The following is a 24,209-nucleotide window of genomic DNA, read 5'->3' on the forward strand; positions in this document are numbered from 1 at the left end:
CACTGGGAGCAGGCCAACAGAGGTGCCTCTGCAGCAGGCAGCCTGCAGTTCTCACTGCATCAGGCACATCTCCACTTTCTTCAGCCTCCCCTTCCCATGCCAAGACCTATATTTTCACAAAAGCATCCAACGACCAACCTCAGCAGCTGTGTCTGGAGAAAGCAGACAGTTGGAGCTCCAATAGAGTTAGAGCTGAAATTTCATACTGACATACTTCTAGTACTCTTTGTTGTCATTGATGTGCTTGGGCTCATCATTTTCTTTTCATTTATAAGCCTATGTTATAACATATTCCAGTATATTCACTGTGTTTCTTTAGAAAGTATAAAGAAACCCACAAAAATGTGCATAAATTCTGTGTCCGTGGAACCACTCGTAATGGCACCTGATTTATTGAGGTTTGCCACACTCAAGCAGTGGTGGGAATGATGGTGTTTTTTTTATTTGTTTGTTTAGTCCTCCCAAGGTGCTCTCTGTTCAGTAGCACAATCCCACTGCAGAATGGCACTCACAGGTAAAGTGTTCCCAAGTGACACAGGTTGGGGGCAGTATTCTCGGATCCAGTCTGAGTTTTCTTCATATTTCTTCACATTTGGATTTATAGGACACCTGCTTCTCAGTTCTGGAAAAGCACTTTACAGAATACAGCACGGTTCTCCTGCACAGTCCGTATCTCAGGATGGACTGAGGTGTGGCTTCACTGCCAGGGTGCCTCAGCACTGCAGGAACTCGGTGATGATTCTCAGACCTCTCATATCCCTCTGCACAAGCTCCTTAAGAATGGTGTTGATGTTGCAAATTGGATCCTTTTGCAGATTGGAGAGAGTTATCCACAAAGCCCTCCATCCTCTTGTTCTAGTGCCTTGTGAAGTGAGCTTGTACAAGAACAGGTTTATGGGGGAACAGCCACTTCTGATGGACTTCACAGTTGTCGTTCACATCCAGAAGCTTTCTTTCTTGTACTAAGTGGCTGGCAAACCAGAATCCTGGGGAGCTCTTTCTAGAGACATTCTCTTTTACCACAAGGCCCTAAATTTTGTCGTTTGATACCTCATTCCTGAGATTACAACCAAGCCCCAGATTCTCCACCACTGCTTTTAGAAAGGGCCACATATCCAGGGTTATAGTAATAAAAGATGAGAATCAATTGTTTCCTGGTTTGATTCCCCCCCCCCATACTCTGGGGCTTCTTTTCGAATCTTGTGCTAAGTAATGTTTGGTCTATTGTCTATCACCTTATTTATGCCATGATGTGCTCACCACCACATAGTTCTGTCGTAATCATGAGGCTTTATACTTTGAGTTGGGAGGAGGAAATGAAAGCTAGTCAGATCAGTATACAGTTGGGATGAGCTAGTTCAGTGCCTTTCAGCTGCCAGTATGTGGATGGGAGCTGATTTACAGGAACAGTCAAAAACTACTGATTTACTATGTTTATTCACTGTGTGGACAGTGAGACCCTGAGGATTTTGTGGTCATGAGCATGATGTCTGTGGTCTTGGAGCTGGACAGTTCTTAAAAGGTTTGTGGGGGGTCTCTCACAGTCTCCTTATGACACTTGCCATGTTATTGGGTGTTTCTATGGATGGGCATGGGGTGATTTTTACAATGTGAAGATGACTCCTGCCTGGTTGCTTGCAGTGCCTGCTTTGATAATCTTAAGAAATCAGTTGGGCTTTTATTTTTCTTTTTGCCTTTTTTTGTCAAATCTAGTGATGTTCAGTGGTTACTCCTGACTCTGCACTCAGGAATTACTCCTGGCAGTGCTTGGGGACCATATGAGATTCCGAGGACTGAACCCAGGTGAGCCATATGCAAGGCAAATGCCCTCCTAGCTGTACTGTTGCTTCCCCCCTGCCCCAGTTGGCCTTTTTAATTTTGAATCTTTGAGAGCCAAGACAAGCAAACATCACTGTTACCACTGCTTGTACTACGTGAATTAAAATACAAAGACTAGTTTCACTTTTAGAGGCAGCATAGCTCTCGGCCCAGAGATAGGGACTTGAAGAGGACGAGACAGAACACTAAATAATACCTAATGTGCAAGACTTAGGGGGTGAAATATAATTAAAAAGGTAAAATGCTCTGCACAAAGTGAGCCCTTAAAAGGATTAGCCTCCTACTCTTACCGTTGGTGATCTACTTATCATGATCACTAAGAATACACATTATAGAGATCACTAATTTCTGTCTCCTTAGGAAGACGGTGTTCCTGTAGCAGTTGTGCCAGAGAAGCATAAACCACTCAGTGCCTTGTAAGCACCTAAACTATTGATTTTCCTTGGATAATTACCATAATTATGTGCTTCTAGATACATTGCCTGCCTATGGCCACGTTAGCAATTAAATCATGCCAGCAACCAGGTTTGTGGCCCTTTAGTGTACCTGTTGCAGATGAGGACAATTCACAGTGTAGCTGGGGTGGACAAGGGAGTTTTTCTATCCCCATCAGGGTCATTGGGAAGTGGCAGCATGCACGTCATGCTGGAGGCTCTCAAGCTTTGGTATACAGGCAAAAGTACTTGCACACAATGTTGTGTGTTGGTGCTAGTACTGGAAGGGCAAAATGAACAGTCCCGGAGATGCATGTACTGAGGAAGCTCACAGCTCAGCAGCAGACACAGAAATGAAGTCAGACAAGGATGGTCCTAACTCATGACCATATTTGGAGAGGCATTAAAAATTGTCAGTTCTTAGAGTCAGATTTCGTGCAGGTGCTGGAATTCCACAGCACAGTTGAAGGAGGAGGTTTGAAGATTGTCCATCCAGGAAGATCCCTTGAGATTCTGCTCTCTTTCCTCCTTCCATAGGAACTGGGAAGGATTCTCAGTTTTCTGTATGGCTTTTGTGACCCCAAGAAGCTCTGTGACTCTTTTTTCTCAGAAGTCCTTGCTCTGCACAAAGTCAGAAATGAGAAAAACAGAAATCTGGTCTTGTGAAGACTGGAAAAGGAAGAGACAGAGTGTTCTTTAAGGAAAAACAAAGGGGAGCTATCTTCTTTTCTGCACATTTTGCTGTTTCAACGGGCATTTTGTTTATGCCCTGAATTTTCCAGTAATGACTTGTTGAATAAACTGACACAGCCGAGACTGGTGCCTAGGTTTAAATTGGCCCTTTCTGTTAATATTTAATATGATGTACTTAAAAATACAGATACGTTGTGGGGAAAGTAGGAAGAAACTATTTCTTTGCCTCATACTAAAAAATAATGCCCACACTATAGAAGCGGTCTGGAGGTACATGGTTTGTATAAACCAAAATCTTCAAGATTTTTACAATTCTGGGACATGTAGATAATTTTCTTCATATTTTTCCTAGAGAGTGATCATTATTCTCAATCATATCAGGAAACAAGCACATACTCCCTAGTCTTCCACATACAGGTCTAAAGAGAGTGGAGTTGGCAAAAGCAGGAGTGAAGCAGTGTGCTCATAACGGATGGCTGTGAACATTAAATAGCTCTGTGGGCTGAGTGAATAGATAATTGAAAGTGCACGGTTTGTTATAAAGGTCTCTTTCTCTAATGCTGGAACTTTGGAGAGACATTAAGAATTGTCAGTTCTTCGAGTCAGATTTTGTGTAGGTGCTGGAATTCCGCAGCACAGTTGAAGGAGGAGGTTTGAAGATTGGGCTTTGCCATAGGATATTGACAGCTGTCTAGATTGGGGTTTCAAAAATAGCTGAGATGTGCTGTGTTACCGCTTCCTGTCTGAAGCTGCTGACTTGAAAAAAGTGGGTAATTAGTGAAATTATTGATGAGCACACACCCAGAAGATACACAGGCATAGATGCGTGTGCACGCGCGCACGCACGCACGCATGCAGGCACACACACACACACACACACACCAAGCACACATAGACACACACACTTAGCTCATGCTCAGATCTCTCTCTCTCTCTCCTTCTCTCTCTCTCTCTACCTCTCTCTCACACACAAACGCATAGAACACAGAGATATGAACAAGATTAAGGGAACTAGCAGGACAGACAAACGGGCATGGCAGAGCGTGGCTCCAGAGAGTGAGTAAAATGGCTGTGAATATGCCAGTTACCATTTAGGTCTGGTGTAAGGGTGGTATTGGTGTTCATTGGACACATCTAAAGACCGGTGATAGATGAAGGTGACTCCAAAGGGCATGAGGAGAAAGATTCAAATGGACTACTTATCCACCAAAGCAGTGAAGCCCTGTGTATTTAACTTCAGTTTCTTCATGTTCTAATAAATTAAAATATGTCTGCTTTAAACTCTTTTAGAGTAGCTTTATTTCCTTTAATCCATAAATGTGAATTGAAACCTGTCAGGTAAAACTGTAATTCCAATTGTCTCTATGAAATTCACAACTTCTCTAAGGACTATATGGAAATATCTGAGAAATTTCCAAAAAGTGGGGTTGGGATTTTCCCAGCATTGCTGTGTTATGCCTTAGCCATTGGTATAAGTGTCCTAGTTCCTGCTGGGGAATTAAGAGACACTGAACGCCTCCCATCTCTTGTGATTTTAACTGCTAATTCATCATCATCATTATTATTATTATTATTATTATTATTATTATTGAATCACTGTGAAATAGTTATAATAGTTACAAAGTTTTCATGTTTGAGTTTCAGTTATACAATGATCAAACACCCATCCCTCCACCAGTACACATTCTCCACCACCAGTATCCCCAGTATACCCCTCCTTTCCCATCCTCCCTACCTCCATGGCAGACAATATTCCCCATACTCTCTCTCTACTTTTGAGCATTATGGTTTGCAATACAGATACTGAGCAGTTATCACATTTGGTCCTTTATCTACTTTCACCACATATCTTCCATCCCAAATGAATCCTCCAACCATCATTGACTTAGTGATCCCTTGTCTATTCAGCTGCCTTCTCCCCAAGCTCATGAGACAAGCTTCCAACTATGGGGCAATATTCCTCACCCTTGTGTCTACTGTCCTTGGGTGTCCATCTCATATTATGTTATTTTATATTCCACAAATTAACTGTTAATTCTTAAGTTTGGGGGTTTGTGTGTGATTATCACAGAGCAGATACATACTTGCACATAGTACTCTGTAATTTTTAACTTCAGTTATGACCTTGACCATATGAACAAAATCCTGAAGAGCCTCAGCTGATGCCCTGCCAACAGGATCTATAAAGTAGTCTTAACCTGTGGGTAGCGAGGAAAAAAAGTCTAACACCAACACAGAAATGCTGAGAAAATAAATCCTCAGAGTCAATCTGGAAGATTGAAATTGTAATCTAAGAGTTCAAGCATGCATGAAAATAGTTTGTGTAATTGACTAATATTCTTACAATGAGCCATCTTTTCATATTTGATCAGTGTAAGTATCATTCATAAGCATAAATGTCAATAACTTTGACCATTTCTTATAGATAATATTTTACTTGTAATGCTTTCTTGTACTGAGTGAAAATCTCTGTATGAAAGCTAGGGACTTGTAACAATATTATTTAAATTATTTCATTTGTGTGTCAATAGCATTTCTGTTCTATAGTTCAATTGACATTTGAAAACCTGTGGTATACAGCAGGAAAACTAATCTTAGTGTGATTTAGCTAGCTTGTTTCACATAGTAAATATATGAATATATTTGACTCTAGACTTATCCCTTTTCATTATGAATTCAGCTGTTTACAACCTGTGCTTTGTAGAAGCCCTTAAAAGATTAAAGATGATACCTTTCAGACCTTAACCAGATTAAAGACGATACCATCCAGAAAGATGATTGGATTTTGTCAAGTGTATTTTCTGTTTCTGTAGATATGATGGTGTAAGTTTCACATTTCTTAAAAAAATCCTTTTTTTATTATATACAATATCAAATTCAAGGATCTGAAGCTTCCCTTGAATTCTTGAGATAAATATCACTGATTATGGTGTGAAGTTTTCTTATTTTTGTTTGTTTTCTTTAATGGGATCAGACAGACCACAAGCATCACCTCAGTTCATGGGATAGTACAGGGGTTTAATCTCTCACCTTGTCATAACCCTTGGTGCTTCAAACCACTTAACCATCCTCCGGGTCCCTAAATTTTTTATATAAGCTAAGGAATTCAGTTTGCTCCTAAATAATGGGGATTTTTTAAAACTTATTTTTAAAGAAATATCAAGCTGGGCCTTAATATTTCTTTGTGATTAATTAATTAATAATTTAATTTCCTCCTATTTATAATATTGTCCATTCAGATTTCTTCTTGTGTTGGCTTTCGCAATTTGTTTCTTCCTTGGATTTTTCTATTTGTTCTAAGTCATCTCATTTATCAGCATGCGTTTGTTCATAAAATTTGTTCGTAATCATTTTTTTCTGAAATATTGTTACTACTATCTACTCTCTATTTTTTCGTGGGTTTTGATATTTCTTTCTTTCTCATGATTAATATACCTAATTCTTCGTCAACCCTGCCTTTATTTATAAATAACCATACTTTGTTGAATTTTCACAATCATTTTTAATCTTCTATTTCATCAATCCCAGCACTAATACTTATAGTTTACTTCCTTCTTCTTGCTTTGTGTTTAATTTACTCTTCATTTTTTTTAATTGAATCACTGTGAGAACAGTTACAAAGCTTTCCAATCTAAGCCGGTCATACAATGATCAAACTTATCCCCTCACCAGTGCACACCCTCCACCACCGAGAATCCCAGTATACTCCTCATCCCACCCCTCCCCCACCAATGTGGCAGATTATTTCTACCTTATTCTCTCTCCACTTTGATCACATTCAATATTTTGACAAAAGATAGATCATTATTATTTGGAATTTCCCCAACATTCAGACCTGCTGAAAAGGCATCATTAGATAATTTGTTTTCTGTTGCTGATATGAAGAACATTTGGGATTTCTGATATTTTAGTAATAAGTCTAGAGGGATTTCTGCCAAAAGTGCTGGGTTCCGAGATTGTTTTGTGTGCCTCTGGGATCGCGCCAGGAGCCAGGAGCCGTTTGTGGGCGGCAACTCGGGGCCTCGTTGGGGCGGGGAGAGGGGTCGGTCCCACCCCCTATCCCGTGAGGCCCTGAATGTTATGCCAGTCTCATACCTGGCTGTCCAATAAGCTCTGAAAAGGTGGGAGCCACCGAGCCACCAGGGAGAAAAGGTGGAAGGGACAAACACCTTTCCCCACCTGGAATGGCGCAGCCCCATAGCTTAATGCTCAGTTTATGCATTTCTGTCAGAAGCCGCTGGGTTCCAAGGTTGGTCTGTGTGCCTCTGGGATCATGGTTGTTCAGGAGCCTGGAGCCATTTGTGGGCAGCAACTCGGGGCCTCATCGGGCAGGGAGAGGTACTGTTCATTTTCTTATGCCATATATGTTTGATAGGATAATTGATTTGAGGTTACTTTTGTTTCGTTATATAGTGATGGACAGCTTTAAATATCCCTCTAAGCACTACTACCAAAATTTCTTTTAGGTCATATTCCCTTAACTTTTGCAATGTTATATTTTTACACTATATATCACAGTTTTGGTTTTTTTTCACATTAAACTTTTATGTTGTTTTTAATTTTTAGAAAACAGCTGGGTTATCAGTATACAAGCATATCTGCATTTGCATATATCACACTCCAGAAAAAAAGTATTTTCAGGCAAATACAGTTTTCCCAAAAAAAAGGTTCTGACCCCCAAGTATATTACAGTTTTTTATTTTAATTTTCATTCTTTGGTCCAAGGTTTTTAGAAATGTATTGTTTATTTTTCTTGTATTAATGTTTTCTGTTTTTTCTATTATTTATTTCAAATTTCATTGCATTATGGTCAGATAAAATTCTAGCATTATTCTCATGGTTACAAATTTATTAAGTTTTTTGGTGATCTTTTCTACATAGTGTTCATTTTGTATTTAAAATAAAAAGTAAATTCTACTGTAATTGCATGAAGGGTGTTATTGCTAGATCTATTGGTTTGCACTATTGTTCCAAGTCTTCATTTCTTCCTGATTTTATTGTCATTCTTTTTTCACTTTCTGTGAGCAGTTATTGACAAACATACACACATAATATTTCTATATTTCATGGGTCTAGAAATACTTCACATGCATGCTACCTTATACAACTGCTTTGTTATTATTTACAATAATAATCGGGAAAGAAAGCTGAAGTTTTCCTTTTGAGCAAAGAACAGAAATACCCTCCTCTAGAAAACAAAATAAAATGAAGCTTTACAAAGCAGAATCTAGCACGGCAGAACCTGGAAAGCTACCCGTGGCATATTCGATATGCCAAAAACAGTAACAATAATGGGCCTCATTTCCCTGACCCTGAATGCGACAGGGACAAATGACACACTACTGGCACTCGCTCAAGCGAATCGATGAGCAACGGGACGACAGTAATACGGTGATACAGTGATGATTTACAATAAATAAGGAAATATGTACTATACTGCCATTTATTATTCTTATTACTTTTACTAAAAGTAAACTTTTAGTTTTATATCTGGATTTACATCACAGTCATATATTACTCTTTCACCTTAAAGAATTTTTGTCATCATTTCTTACAATGAAATTTTTATTATCAACATTTCTTTTGTTTATTTACCTAGGAATGTAATATTTTTAGCTCTGTTTTTGAAAGGTATATTTGCCGGATATAGAATTATCATTGATATTTATTTTTTAATTTTTTGTTAGTGAATCACTGTGAGGTACAATTACAGAGTTATAAACTTTTGTGCTTGTGTTCCAATCACACAATGATTGAGTACCCATCCTTCCACCAGCACCCATTCTCCACTACCAATGATCTCAGTGTCCTTCCCACCACCCCCACCCCACCACCCCTCTATGGCAGGGCATTCCTTTTTGCTCTCTCTCTCCTTTTGGGTGTTGTGGTTTGCAATAGAGGTATTGGGTGGCCATAGTGTTCGGTTTATAGTCTACTTTCAGCACATATCTTCCATTTTGAATGGGTCCTTCAAACACCCTTTACTTGGTGTTCCCTTCTCTATCTGAGCTGCCATTTCCCCCAGCATGTGAGGCCAGCTTCCAAGCCGTGGAGCAAACCTCCTGGTACTTATCTCTACTATTCTTGGGTGTTAGTCTCCCATTCAGTTACTTTATATTACACAGATGAGTACAGTCTTTCGATGTATGTCTCTCTTTGACTCATTTCACTTAGCATGATACTTTCCATGTTGATCCACTTATATGCAAAGTTCATGACTTCATCATTTCTAACAGCTGCATAGTATTCCATTGTGTAGATGTACCAGTTTCTTTAACCAGTCATCTGTTCTTGGGCACAAGGGTTTTTCTTAGTTTTTGGCTTTTGTAAACTGTGCTGCAATGAACATATGAGATCAGATGTCATTTCTACTATACTTTTATTCATTTCCGGGATATATTCCCTGAAGTGGTACTGCTAGGTCAAATAGGAGCTCAATTTCTATTTTTTCTTTTTTGAGTTGTATTCATACTGTTTTCCAAAAGGGCCTAACCAGTCGGCATTCCCACCAGCAGTTAAGGAGAGTTCCTTTCTCCCCACATCTGTGCCAACAGTGGTTGCTTTTGTTCTTTTGGATGTGGGCCAGTCTCTGTGGTGTGAGATGATACCTCATTGTTGTTTTAATCTGCATCTCTCTGATGATTAGTGATGGAGACCATTTTTTTCATGTCCCTTTTGGCCATTCAGATATCTTCTTTGGGAAAGTTTCTATTCATTTCATTGCCCCATTTTCCAATGGGGTTGAATGTTTTCTTCTTGTACAGTTCAACCAGTGCCTTGTATAGCCTTGATATTAACCCCTAATCAGATGGGTACTGGGTGAATATCCTTTCTCATTCTGTAGACTGTGTTTATATTCTGGTCACAGTTTCTTTTGAGGTGCAGAAGCTTCTTAGTTTAAGATAGTCTCATTTGTTTATCTGTTTCCACTTTCTCAGCCATGGCATGTCAGCTTTGAATATACCATTAGCTTCAATATCGTGAAGGGTTTTGCCAACTTTGTCTTCAATGTACCTATGGATTCTGGTCTGATGTTGAGGTCTTTAGTCCATTTTGATCCGACTTTTGTACATGGTGTTAGATAGAGATTTGAGTCCATTTTTTTCCATGTAGCTTTCCAGCACCATTTGCCAGCACCATTTGTTAAAGAGGCTTTCCTTGCTCCACTTCACATTTCCTGCTCCCTTATTGAAGATTAGATAATCATATATTTGAGGTTGTGTGTCAAGATATTCAACCCTGTTGGTCTGTGGGTATGCCTTTGCTCCAGTACCATGTTGTTTTAGTTATTACCACTTTGTAGTAGATTTTGAGGCTGGGGAGGGTGATTCCTCCCATCTTCCTTTCCCAAGAATTGCTTTAGCTATTTGTGGGGGCTTATTGTTCCATATGAATTTCAGGAGTGTTTGCTCCATTTCTTTGAAGAATGTTATGGGTATCCTTATAGGGATAGCATTGAATTTGTACAGTGCTTTGTGGAGTACTGCCTTTTTTACAATGTTAGTTCTCCCAATCCATCAGCAGTGAATATGTTTCCATTTCCTCGTGTCCTCTTTTATCTCATGAAATAGCATTTTGTAGTTTTCTTTGTACAGGTATTTTAACTCCTTAGTTAAGCTGATTCCGAGGTACTTGATTTTCTGAGGCATGATTGTGAATGGGATTGCTTTTTTCATGTCACTTTCTTCTATGTCATTATTTGCATATAGGAAAGCCATGGACTTTTCGTTATTGATTTTATAGCCTGCAACTTTACTATACAAGTCTATTGTTTATAGGAGTTTACTGGTAGAAACTTTAGGGTTCTATCAATATCGTATCATATCATCTATGAATAGTGAGAGTTTGGCTTCTTCTTTTCCTACTGGATGCCCTTAACATCTTTTTCTCGCATAACCCCTGTTGCAAGTACTTCCATTACTATACTGAACAGAAGTGGAGAGAGTGGGCATCCTTGTCTTCTCCCTTATATTAGAGGGAAGGCTCTTAGATTTTCCCCATTGAGGATGATGCATGCATAGGCTTGTGGTAGACAGCTTTGACTATATTGAGGAAAGTTCCTTCAATACCCATTTTGTCGAGAGTGTTCATGATAAACGAGTGCTGGATATTGTCAAATACTTTCTCTGTATCTGTTGATATGATCATATGGTTTTTAACTTTGCTTTTGTTGATAAGATGGATTATGTTGATTGATTTCCAAATGTTAAACCATACTACTTGTATCCCCATGATGAATCCCACTTGATTGTGATGTATAATCTTTTTGATGAGTTGTTGGATTCTGTTTGCAAATATTTTGTTGAGGATCTTTGCATACATGTTCATCAGGGATATCAGTCTGTAATTTTGTTTTTTCTGTGGTGTCTTTGTTTGCTTTTCGTGTTAGGGAGATATGTGCCTCATAGAAACTGTTTGGAAGAGTTTGTGTTTCTTCAATTTCCTGGAAAAGCTTAAGAAGAACTGCCAATAGGTCCTCTTTAAATGTTTGAAAAAATTCACTAGTGAATCCATCTGGACCTGGGCTTTTGTTTGGGAGAAGACTTGATTACAATTTCAATTTCCTTGATATTAATAGGTCTATTCAGGTATTCAGATCTTCTTGATATGGCCTTGGGAGATAATAGATATCCAGGAATTTATCCATTTTTTCTAGGTTGTTCTCTTGTTCTGTGGCATACATATTTTCAAAGTAGTTTCTGATGATGTTTTGAATTTCTTTGGTTTCTGTTGTGATGTTCCCTTTTCATTTCTGATTTGGTTTATTGTAGGGAGCCATTTTACCTTACTGATCTTATCCTGTCACTATTTGTTTATCACTAGCTAACCCCATGCCACACCTAGCAAAGGTTGCCACTCCTAATCTTACTGATTTTATCCTATCAGCATTTGTTTATTACTAGCTAAAGCCCTTGCCACACCCTGCATTTCTATTGGGGGTCCCGGCACCACCTCCTCCCAGCAGGGAGGTATAAAATACTGTAACGCCATAGAATAAATGCCTTTTCTCCCTCCTCCGGGCTCTGCGTCTGTTCATTCAGCTGCGTCCCCTTCTCAGCCCCACGAAGGGTTCTCTCTGCTGAACAGAACGAGACCTCCACATCGACTTCCACAGTTTATTAGGGTTCTCTCTCTCTCATTTTTTGTGAGTCTTTCTAGTGGTTTATCAATCTTGTTTATTTTCTCGAAGAACCAGCTCTTTGTTTCACTGATCTTTCGAATTGTTTTTTGAGTTTCCATGTCATTGATTTCTTCTCTGTTTTATTTCTTTCCTTCAGCCTGGTTTGGGCTCCTTTTGTTGGTCCTTTTCTAAGATCTTGAGCTGTGAAGTCAAGTTATTTGTGTAGGCCCTTTCTTCTTTCCTGAGAAATGCTTGCAGAGCTATAAGTTTTCCCCTTAACATGGCTTTAGCTGCATCCCACAGTTTTGGTAACTCGTATCTTCATTCTCATTTGTTTCCAGACACCTTTTGATTTCTTCCTTGATTTCTTTCCTGACCAACTCATTGTTAACTTGAGTTGTTTAATTTTCAGGTGTTTGATTTGGTTCTCTGCATCTGTGCGTGATTTACTTCTATGTTCAGTGCATCATGGTCTGAAAAGATAGTTGATACAATATCTCTCTTCCTGATTCTGTTGAGGTATGTTTTATGACACAGCACATGGTCTATTTTAGAAAATGTTCCATGTGCACCGGGAAAAAAATGTGTATTCATTTGGGGTGGGGGAGGTAAAGCCCCGTATAGATCTATTAGTTCTCTCTCTTCTATTTCTTCCTTTAAGTCCAGTGTTTCCTTGCTGAGTTTTAATCTTGTTGATCTATCCAGAGATGATTAGGCGGTGTTGAAGTCTCCATCTACTATTGTGTTGCTAGCAATGTCCTCCTTAAAATCTGTTAACAGTTGTTTTAAGTATTTTGCTGGTCCTTCATTGGCTGTATATATGTTTAGGAGTGTGATTTCTTCCTGCTGTACATATCCCTTGATTAATAAAATATGGTCTTCGCTGTCCCTTCTAATCTTTTTCAACCTGAAATCTATGTTGTCAGATACTAGTAAGGCCACCGGAGCTTTTTTGAGGGAGTTGTTTGCTTGCAGGATTGTTTTCCACCCTTTGACTTTGAGTCTGTATTTGCTCTGACTGTTCAGATGTGTTTCTTGTAGGCAGCATAATGTTGGGTTCGGTTTTTTAATCCATTTTGCCATTCTTTGTCTCTTAATTGGTGCGTTTAGACATTGACATTGAGAGAGATTATTATCATGAGGTTTTGTGCCATCTTTCTGTGACCGTTTGTTGTGCTTGTGGGGGTTTTTCTTGTCTTACAGTAGTACCTTTAGTCCTTCTTTTAAGTTTGGTTTTGTGTCTATGAAGTTCCTGAGCTGTTCCTTCGAATTTGAGTGAGAATTTAGCCGGATAAGGTATTCTAGGTGAAGTGTTCATATCATTGAGTTTTTTTTAACTATATCCCACCATTTTCTTCAGGCTTGGAGAGTTTCCTCTGTTAGGTCTGCTGTAGATCTCAGGGGTGCTTCTTTGTGACTTCCTTCTTTGACCTTGCTGCTAGCAGTATTGTGTCTCTATCCGCGATATCCGTCATTCTAACTATAATGTATTTTGGAGACTTTTTATTAGGGTCTCTTTTAGCTGGCATCCTTTGGGCTCATTGGATCTGGATAGAGCAATCTCCAGCTCTGGGAGCTTTTCAGCAATGATTTCTTTAACCGTGGCTTTTTTATTGGGGTTGCCTCCCTGACTTTCTGGTACTCTGATAATTCTAATGTTGTTCCTTCTGTAATCATCTCCTAGGTCTATGATTTCCCCTAGAGATACTTTGAGGTCTTTTCCTATTGTTTGTTGTTGCCTATAAGATTCCTGCAGCTCATCTTCAAGCTCACTGATTCTGTCTTTGGTGGTAGCCATTCTACTGTAGCCATTCTACTGTTGAGGGCCCCACTGAGTTTTTTATTTCATTTATGAATGCTTTATTCCTGACACTTTTTTGTATAGCTTACTAATTTCTGCTCTCTTTCTGTATTTTCTTGGCTGTCCGTTCCACTGTTTCTTTGAGTTCATGGAACACCTTCAGCACTTCATCTCTAAATTCTTTGTCGGAGAGATCATATTTGTGGGTACCGCCTATTGAGACTTCTGGACTCCTTTCTTCGTCCTCTCCTTGTGGTGGGGATTTGCGCTGTTTCTTCATGTTGTTGTGGTAGTATGGAGTTGTAACCTTCTAGTTCACTATCACTATTTCCTCTTGTTTCGAGAAAGGATTCTGGATGAGTTTGGTCCATGGTGGTTGCCTTTTTTCCCCTTCTAGAGTACGTCTTTCCTCTCAGGTGTTCCTCTGCAACTTATATGAGGTCTCTAGTGAAGTTTTCAGAGGATGTGGTCCTTTATATTGGGCTTGTACAGCTTCTTGTGTTCACTAGTATTTTGGTGAAATTGGAATAGAGTAATAGACTATTGGCCTATTGTGTTTAAGATAGCTACGATGTTCCTTTCAGAATTGGGTGATAAAAATTGACATGTGGTTCCAGATTGCTGGGAAATGGAAAAGTAACTGCGGCTGCCCCCCCAGCTGAGGCCACGCCCACTACTGTGGAGGCCACTCCCCCTGCTGCACTGTAGTTGGGGTGCCAGCTCAGGGCATCCTCAACCTGGTGCAGGGAGCAAAGTCTTGGTGCTGGAGGACTGCTCACACTAGGGGGCGGAATGGCGGCCCAGGAAGCAGGGGCAGGGAGGGCTTCGGCTCCGGGTTTAAGAGCATGGGCGTGGGGACGGCCTCATTGATAAAATTTTACTTTAGCACTTGACTGTGTTTCTGACTGCTTCAGAGCCTCCATTCTTTCTGCTCAAAGTCAACTCTTAAAAAACTTATTGGTTAAAAAAAAAACGTATTGGTTAAAAAGTCAGCTCTTGTTAATTTGTGGTGTTTGCTTGTATGTGAAGTTTTCCTCTTCTAGAATTTTTAGGAGCTCCCCTTCTTATTTTTTTGTTTCTGTTCAACATTATTAACGTAATCGGTCTATCTATGAATCTCTTTGTGTTTAACCTCTTTGGTATTACTTGAGCTTCTTGGATGAGATTAGTGATTTTGGACAGATTGTTATATTTTCAGTTATCATTGCCTATATATTAGTTTCTTCTCTCTCTCCTCTTCTGATACTCGCATTGCGCATACATTGATATATGTAACACCTGTGTCACAATTTTCAAAGCTTACAAGTTTTTATTTATTTGTTTTTCAATCTGTTTTTGTTGTATTATTTTTTAAAATGTCTCTTCAAGTTAACCAATTCTTCTGCCAGTTGAAATCTATTAGCTTGCCTCAATAAGAAAAACTCTTTTATTTATTATGTGGGTTTAAAAAAATCTTAATATATTATTCAGTTCTTTTTAAGAGTTTTTCTCTCTATTGATATCTTGTGTTTGAGACAACACTATAATCATATATGTAATCATGTCTATATATGATTAAGCATGGTTTCATTTACTGCAAATATTTATAGTGATTGTTTAAAAATCTTTGACATTTTCAGGGGTTTTTTGCTGTTCTTGTTTTTTTCTAAACATATCAGACTCCTGTTTCTAGCAACTTGTGGGTATGTATCCTAACTCCCTTGTCAATATTACTATTTTTAGTTAATTTGTTTAGTTACTAGCTCTATTTTAGAGGATTCTGTACATCACCCCCTCTCCATTGACAGCATTATTAAGCCTCTGAATTTTCACTTAAGAGGCAAAGCTTATGGTGTTGTTAGTCATCCTAGGGTAATAGATTTTGAGGGGTGCCTTTTGTTATTTTCCCTGACAGCACCTAACATTTAAAGCTCACTAATATGTTGATTGCATTGCTGTTTTCAGCAACCCCCTGTGACTCTTTATGAAAAAAAAAAAAAGAATTGTCAAACATAAACTTCAGGGGCCGGAGTGATAGCACATCGGGTAAGGCGTTTGCCTTGCACTCGGCTGACCCAGGTTTGATCCCCGGCATCCCATATGGTCCCCCAAGCACCGCCAGGAGTAATTCCTGAGTGCAAAGCCAGGAGTAACCCCTGAGCATCGCTGGGTGTGACCCAAAAAGCAAAAAAAAAAAAAAACCATAAACTTCATTGAAAGAATCATATCTGGTCAGTGTTTGAAATTTATTCCCACTCCAAAAGGACTATATCTCACCGATATTTGCCCAATCTATGAATCTCTTTCTAAATAACTTTCACCACAGCAACCACTGCTTTTGGTTGATGAATCCATTTTTATATTTACAACCTACAACATCTTCCTAAGCTCCACATTTTGTTATCCTACTGCCAACTTACCATCTTTTTAGAACTACCACAAATAAGCATGTCTAAAAATCAAATTTCTGACTTATGGCTCACCTCCTACCTGTTCCTCCCAAGTTATTTCTAACATGGTGAATAGTAACTCTCCCCTTCCATCTGTTCTGCTGAAGATTGAATATCTTCTTTTGTAAATTTTGCTTTCTCTTATGCTCTAAATCCAACGCATCTGAAAGTCTAAATGGCACGTCTGAACATTTCTTCACTTTATAAATCTAACCACCAGCTGCTTAGTCCAGTTATCATAAATATTATTTAATCATCAGGTTTTGCCCCATGCTTAGTAACTATTCCAAATACTTACTAATTTTCCTCCTTACCTTTCCCATTTTCCTTTTCAAAATGTTTTTGGTGGCTGAATTTTAGGTGGAGGGCAGTAGGGAAACTATTCATATCATTCCATTTCTCTGTTCTAAGCTCTCTGGTGGCTTCCCCTTGCAGTTGAAATGAAGTCAGAGTCCTTATTAGACTCTAAAGAAAAGTTAGAACATATTTTAATAAAGTTATCTAGAGCACAGAAAAAGAAATAAATCATTATAACTGGAGCACTCAGGGGATCTAAAGAAGATCTCCCAGGAAAATGATTACTCTTGAGGTTGAGGATTTTAATGATGAATAAGTATTCACCAGGCAGACATGGTAGGAAGAATCATTATTATACAACTACATGGGAAATGCAAAGGTAAAAGATCCAGGGCCCTGTTCCCACACTGAAGGCTTCTCATTCGTTGCTTATTGTGTTGTCTAACTTTCCATGGCTACCTCTACCTTCAATTCTATTCTGTCTAAAGTATCAAAATCTCCCCATTTATCATTTTATATATTGTTATCAGCAGAAAACTCACCTAGAAATAAACAGGTGTGCTGATTCAAGCAAGGCTAATTAAGTGGAAAATGGCACTTGTCAGGGACCTCACCTATGAAGAGAAACAAAGATTATTAAAATGAAGAAAGTGCTGTAGTAGCTGTGGCTCAGAAACATGCAAGACAGTTTTATAGTGACTCCAATTCCTTATATTCCTTTTTCTTGCTAAACCAGTCCATTATTAAACTCATATAATCTTAAAGATTATCAACATATAATTTTGTATGGACCTTGTATTTTAAAAAATCGCGTTTTTTCTATCCATTTATCCAAAGACATGAATGGTATAGGAGGCATGGTTTACATGCATTATTTTAAGAAAAAATAAACAGAGGAATATAAGTAAGTTTTTTTTTTTTTTTGTAAACTGTTGTATTTGACAACTCAGGCTGCCATTGCCAAATACCATGGATTGGCTGGCTTAAACAAATCATTTGTTTTCTCATAGTTCTGGCATCCAGCAGAGTTTAAGGTCAGGGTGTCAGCAAGGGTTTTCCCCCCAGTGAAAGCACTTCCCCTGGTGTGCAGATGGTCACATTCTCCTTGTGTCATCGTATGACTGTGACTTTGCAGCCTCATCTCATCAGAGCATCAGTACTAAGGGACCAGGGCCTCATTCCATGGTTTTATTCAACCCCAGTTGAATCCTTATGCAGATTCTAGGTCCACATACAGACATACTAGGGATTAAAATTTCAATATAAGGATTTTGCTTAGAGCCCAGCTCATCCCTCCACATTATAATAATATGTAAATATTTTAAAGTATGACTTGATAGAAAAGGACAGCTGAGGTGCAGACCACTATTTACTATTAATGAATAAATTTGCCATAGCTGGGTTTGTAGCAAGTTGATTTTTGTGAAAGAAAGCAAGGAGAACAATTTTTGAACCACTATTGTAAGCACCTAACTCTTCTTTCTTTTTGAAATAAAAATGTGCATGTAGTTATAAAATAGCATCGGTGTTAAATTATGATGAGGCTTAATTTATCCTGTCATCATTGCCTGAGGAACTTTAAATACCATGGAAAAGGGTGTTTAAAAGAATTGCTACAGAAGGACCTGTAAAATAATAACCTTAAAATTTCTACAAGAGCAAGAGTTATCTCCTTTGTCTATTGCTTTTCATATTTTATTGAATAAGAAATAGATTAATTTAAGTGCAGCTATTTAATGTACAAAAAATGTCGGTTCTGTGACTGTACTTGTCGACTATGCTTGCCTGTCGTGTCTAACAGATGACCAGGACAGAGTTGTGGAACCGCCAAAGGCCTGAGACCTGATGATGTCCCTTCCTGACCCTTGTTAGATGATTGGATGTTAGAGGTCCCTTGCACAGTGCCAATTTTCCTCTTCCCGCAGGTCCAGTGCATTTGAGGTGCTGGCTCTGGATGGAGTTAGCTCCGGGATTCTTCAGTTTTACACAGTACAGGAGAGTGCAGACTGGCTGAGGGCTGTGTCAGCGAACATCAGTGACCTGACGCTACAAAACGTAAGCACAGCCTGACACTACTTCTTGCTTTGCATGGAAATCATTAAGATTTTGTATGATTTATAATTAACCTGAATGCGGTTTATAATATTTAACATTAAAAGAAAAACTTTTACTTTTGTCCTTATATAAGATCAAATCTTTAAAAATTACAAAATTGGTACTGGAAAGGTTCTTGCCTTGCAGTCAGCTGGCCCAGGTTCAATCCCTGGCACCCACTGTGGCTCCCAGACACTGCCGGAATAATTCCTGAGTCACAACGAAGCCCTGAACATCACTGGATGTGACCCCAAGCCCATAATTTTTTTTAAAAAAAATTAAAAATTACGTATCTAAGTGTTTTCAAATAATAGGCCATCAAACGTTTGAACACTTCATAGCTGTCTCTGCCTGTCTTTTTCCCTCTCACTTCCTGCACTCATTTCTCTCTTCTTTTTTATGCACAATCATAGAAATATTTATGAGTTTATAATTTTATGGGTACTTTAACCACAGCATCTATGTAATGTGGCATTTTTATTGAGGGAACCAAATTGTATTCAACCAAGAATATAAAATGCCCAGAAATCTTATGAAAACTTAGAAGGAGGCACCTCTAACCAAAAAAGTTACTTCTAACATTTTGACTAGAGGAGTCCAGGATTGAAAAAGAGAACTGTCTTCCTGAGTAATCTGGTTGATGTTTAAGTTTAAAGTCAATAGAAAAGAATATGTTTAAGGATAAAGTGAGATGAGATGGAATAGAATAATTTGTAGTGTTAAATTTCATAAAAGAGCAGATGTGTGCCTGCACTAAGTTGATACCACACTGTGAGAGGCATATGGCATGCCTAGCCCTGGACAGGACCTCTGACTTGCTTTTTTCTCCTCGTGGACTTTCTCTCGATTGCACTAGTATCCCAATTCTACTTCTGCTCCTGGATTAGTGACTAGAGAGCCTCATCCACAATGGGACATGACAGCATCTGTCACCTACTTCCCACTTACCCACTTCCCACCATTCTTTGGACTACTCCCTTAGTAGAAATTTGTTGTGCAGTTTCAAATATTTGACAGCCACACATGTTGGCTTTCTATTTCTCAGACCTCAGAGACATTCTTTCTTCACTTATGTAAGAAAATACAAGAAATGGAGTTTTTGGTGAAATTGTAGAAGATTCTTATTGGATGAATGGTAAAATAAACAACCAGCAGTGCTAAATCGTACATGCAGAAATACATGTGATGTTAATTTTTAGTTCTAGGTGATCCTCACACTATGTAGCCAGTATGCAACCAGTATGCAAGCAAAGGGGAAAAAATTCAAATACTTTAGAATATGGATCTGAAACCTCTTTCCAGCTGTGTAATTCTAGGTGTTTTACTATTATGGCTCTCTGTTTCCTCACTGGTAACATTTTGTAAAATATCCACCTTGCAATATTCAGTAAGAAATAAATGAAGAAGCATGGTTAAAAATTATAATTATAAAATGTTATACAGAACAGAAACTATTTCCACCATTTTTTATGCATTGTAACTTAAGCATTTCCTGACTGGTACCTTCATTAACACAGAATACTGACATTTGGAAAAAATAATTTAAGAATGCTAATATCACCTCTTTTTTCTATGAAAATTGTTATCATACATTTTTATTTATATTGGTTTGGTTTTAAGATGACAAATTCATCATTTAAAAAAATGCTTGTTCCCAAGGACATTTTATACAGCTAATTAATTTCAGTTGCCAATTAGACAGGATGAGAAATTATGGCATTAATATATTTGTCATGGTGACTCCTTTCTTCCCTCTCTTTACAGATGAAAATGGCAAACAAATGCTGTTCTCCTTCTGACCAGGTAAGATTTGTATTTTCTGTGCAGATAATGTAAAAAGTCTCTAAAAGTAGCCTGTTTCTGTTATGAGATTTGACTTAAAATGTTTGATAAGAAGATAAAGGCATATGTAAAATCTAAGTCAGAGTTTCTCACCCTCAGTATTAACTCCCTAAAACTGCCCATTCATAGTTGAAATAGTGTGGGTGGAAACTTTCCATTTCCCTGTGTGTTGTAAATTATTTATATATGTAGTTGTGGTTTCTAAGGAAGATGATTAAACAACATAGGTTGTTTCTGCTCAGGGTGTTTATAATGGCGACTTTCTTATACAATTGAAATATGAAGTATCCTGTAATCTTCTTAGATAATTGCTCTCATTTTGAAACCTTCACCACGGGGAGTCATAACTTAGCAGATATTATCACAAGTGGAGAAGAGGACATTTCCCAGTATGAATAACCTATATACCTTGAAGTAGAGTCTGCCCTTGACCCAAATGTGATAGGGTAACAACCTCTTCAAAATCCTCAGTTCACTGCTTCTTAGACTAAAGGCCAACTTTTAGTATGTCCAACTTCTTAATTCAAGGACTAATCAGTTAGTAGAACAAGAAGTAACAAGAATCCATTATAAAGTAGTGTTTTGGGTAAATAAACCTTGAATTTACCCAAATTTGGGTAAATTTACCCAATTTATTTTATAATTAGATCACATTGCATGGTGATTTCATGTAAGTGTAAGACTTTTAAATTTATGCTCAGTAGTTCTCATTTTCAGGTTTGAAGAAGTATGTATTGTATCCTCAAAGTAAGAAAACTAAGGGAGGAAATGTGCTTGTTTTGTTTTAAAGCATGTTTATTATATTCCTGAAATAGTTTGTGGTGATAAAATGGAATTCAAAGTGGAAGACAGTAGAATAACTCTTTGTCATCAATGTTCACTGAAAAAGACAGGAAATTAGGATCATAGTTTTAATAAAATCTCTCTAGTCATCATTGTAAATTTGTAAAGAATCCTAAGAAAAATTCTTCTAAATATAGCTTTTATTGCTTGTAATAGTCCTATGAGATTTAATCAGCTGTTTTGTTTCAGATAGCTCAATGACTACAACTCACAATTTAATGTGTAATGTATCTATAAATGTCTTCAAATTAATATGACTCATTTCATATTCTTAAACATAATACATTATTTTTCTGTTATACTTTGTGTTTGTAAGACATTCTCGTGGACTTTTCCACTGAGAGCATATGACTCCATTGTTCCCCAGCAAGTGTACCTTGTCTGGAAAAATTTATCAATGCTGGAGACAGGATAGAACAAAGTAATATGATAGTCTCCAAGGATAAGTTACCATTAGAGATTGGTTTCTATAGACAGAACCAAAATTAGTCAAGTCCAAGAAAGTGTTTTTGGACAAGTCAGAGTTCTTTTCCCTCCACCAATGCACACACATCACTTGTGACTTATTGACTTGCAGTGAAGGACAGTGTAGATGTGCATGTCCTACGATGAGACATGCTTCTGGGCAATTTTCACAAGATTTGAATTTACTGCAGTTGGAAGGACCTGGAGTTTTAGATAGTAATCTTTTTTTTTCTTTTTCTTTTTTTTTGTTTTTTTGTTTTTTGGGGTTTTTTGGTCATACCTGAAAATGCTCAGGGGTTACTCCTGGCTCTGCACTCAGGAATGACTCCTGAAAGTGTTCAGAGGACCATATGGTATGCTGGGGATTGAACCCAGGTCAGCCACATGCAAGGCAAATGCCCTACCCATTGTATATCGATCTGGCCCTTTGAATGAGTATTTTTGAATGAGTTAATGGAGAGTGGGAGGAAGACTGCTAGATAAAATTCAAAACATTACTTGTATTACTTTGAAATTCCATGCCTCTTTACTACTGAATTATGAGAAAATTATAATTTTGAATGAATGTTTAAATTACAATTATGAATGAATGTTTAAGGAAACATCTATCTCAGATATAAAAATCCCAACACACAATATTAAATGAGCTAGGATTCTAAGACTTCTGGGTCAATGGAGTAGTCATACTTCTGCCTTATCTTAGTGGAATTTCAATACATATAAAACCTTGATTTTAGAATCACTCTATGTGGTCTTATCTGACTCAATCTGAATTCACATTTCAGCCTATTTTCTGGTGGTATGATCTGAAAAATATTAATACCAGTGTCCCAGTTCTACAAAAAAGGAAACTGTAATAGGTAAAGTCATTTTATAAACTTAATATTTCCATAACACTTTGAATTCATTTGTTGGCTTGAATGAATTTATTTGGAAATAAATTGATATTTCTTGTTTATGAGAAATGAGCCTGAGTCTGTAGGATTATTAAATAATTAAATCTTGATATATCTTGAGGTGAATTTTGTAGAGATTTATTTCACGTATACTCAAAGAACTAAAAGTTTTGTATGTTATGGGATCTTAAATGTATATGAACACAAGAATATTTTTTTCTAAATAATTGCTGATTTTGTATGAATCAATTAAATAATATTTGGATAGCCTAGAAAAAAGACAACGACAACCACATAAATTGGCAGTTAAAAGAAACAGAATTAGAAGAAAATACAAGAGGTATAAAGTCTAGATTTTTTACATGCATATGTGATAAATAAATTGATATTATTTGTCATCCAGACTGGCAATTCTTTCTGGGATGACGATCAACCTAAAAGCAATACTAAGACAACAGGCATAAATTTAGAATTGCCCCAGGCATGCTAGAACATATGTCCACTGTGCCAAAATAGCAGGCAGCTCTGAGTATTTTCAAAATAAATTTCTTCCCAAAACCTTAATTAAAGAGAGATATGGATGACTGAGTCCCCACGTCTGTAGGAAACCTACAGGACTTAGGTAATTCTGGATTTTTCTGAATAAAGGAACAGACTAACTGTATAGTTGTCATCTCATGGATGTTAAACCAATTATCTTGAGTCACTGAAGTGAAAAAACTTTCCTATGGAAATGGCATCAGAAAAGATAAATGAAAATATGGTCCTTTATTATAATAGTTACATCCTCCTAATTTAATGATAGTGATACAATCAGGTAGGTGTTCATAAAATTATAATATATATTTCTTGGAACATGTATTAAGCCATTAGAAACTTCATAATGTAAAAGATAAAATTAGCTCCACTGAAAATTATTTATGAACTACATATACCTAAAATGGATTCATAAAACATCCGAATGTTTCTAATAATAGATAAGCTATTACTTATTTCTTTGTTAATTAATTCAGACAGAGTCAAATTGCCTATGGGATTTAATTAAGTTCACACCAAATTTATAGACATTTCACATTATTAACAACTAGTATATCACCACGTTGGTCAGAAGAGGAGCCAAACTTACTCCTCAACTTGTAATTCCTATTGAACAATGAACACAACACAATATTAACTACACACAGGAGAAAAAACCAGATACAAGAAATTACCCAGACCCTGGAGGAGAAAGAGAACAGGATTAGAGGAAAAAGGGAGAGAGAAAAGCACACTTACTCATGCTTTGGGAATTTTGATTCTTTTATTCTCCATCAATACCTGTGGCTCCAAATAAATAGTGTAGCTTTCAGACTGAATTGGAATTAGATGATAAATATACCCATTGGCAGTTTCTTCTTACTTAAAGCACGCTTGCTGCTTTCTTGCTGTTATGCTAGGAACAAAAAAAAAAGAAGC

The 24,209-nt window shown here is 37.6% G+C and overlaps 1 protein-coding gene across 3 annotated transcripts in view; it reads left to right on the forward strand.

Annotated features, from left to right (window-relative positions):
- Positions 1 to 24,209, forward strand: part of SNTG2 (syntrophin gamma 2) — a 439,433-nt gene that overhangs the window by 297,921 nt on the left and 117,303 nt on the right. For all 3 annotated transcript variants that reach the window (XM_055120048.1, XM_055120049.1, XM_055120050.1), the window contains 2 exons: positions 18,540 to 18,669; positions 20,473 to 20,511. In XM_055120048.1, the coding sequence (XP_054976023.1) occupies positions 18,540 to 18,669; positions 20,473 to 20,511 (169 nt within the window). The remainder of the gene's footprint in view (positions 1 to 18,539; positions 18,670 to 20,472; positions 20,512 to 24,209) is intronic.

This window comes from Sorex araneus, chromosome X, assembly GCF_027595985.1.
Source record: "Sorex araneus isolate mSorAra2 chromosome X, mSorAra2.pri, whole genome shotgun sequence".
Lineage (NCBI taxonomy): Eukaryota > Metazoa > Chordata > Mammalia > Eulipotyphla > Soricidae > Sorex > Sorex araneus.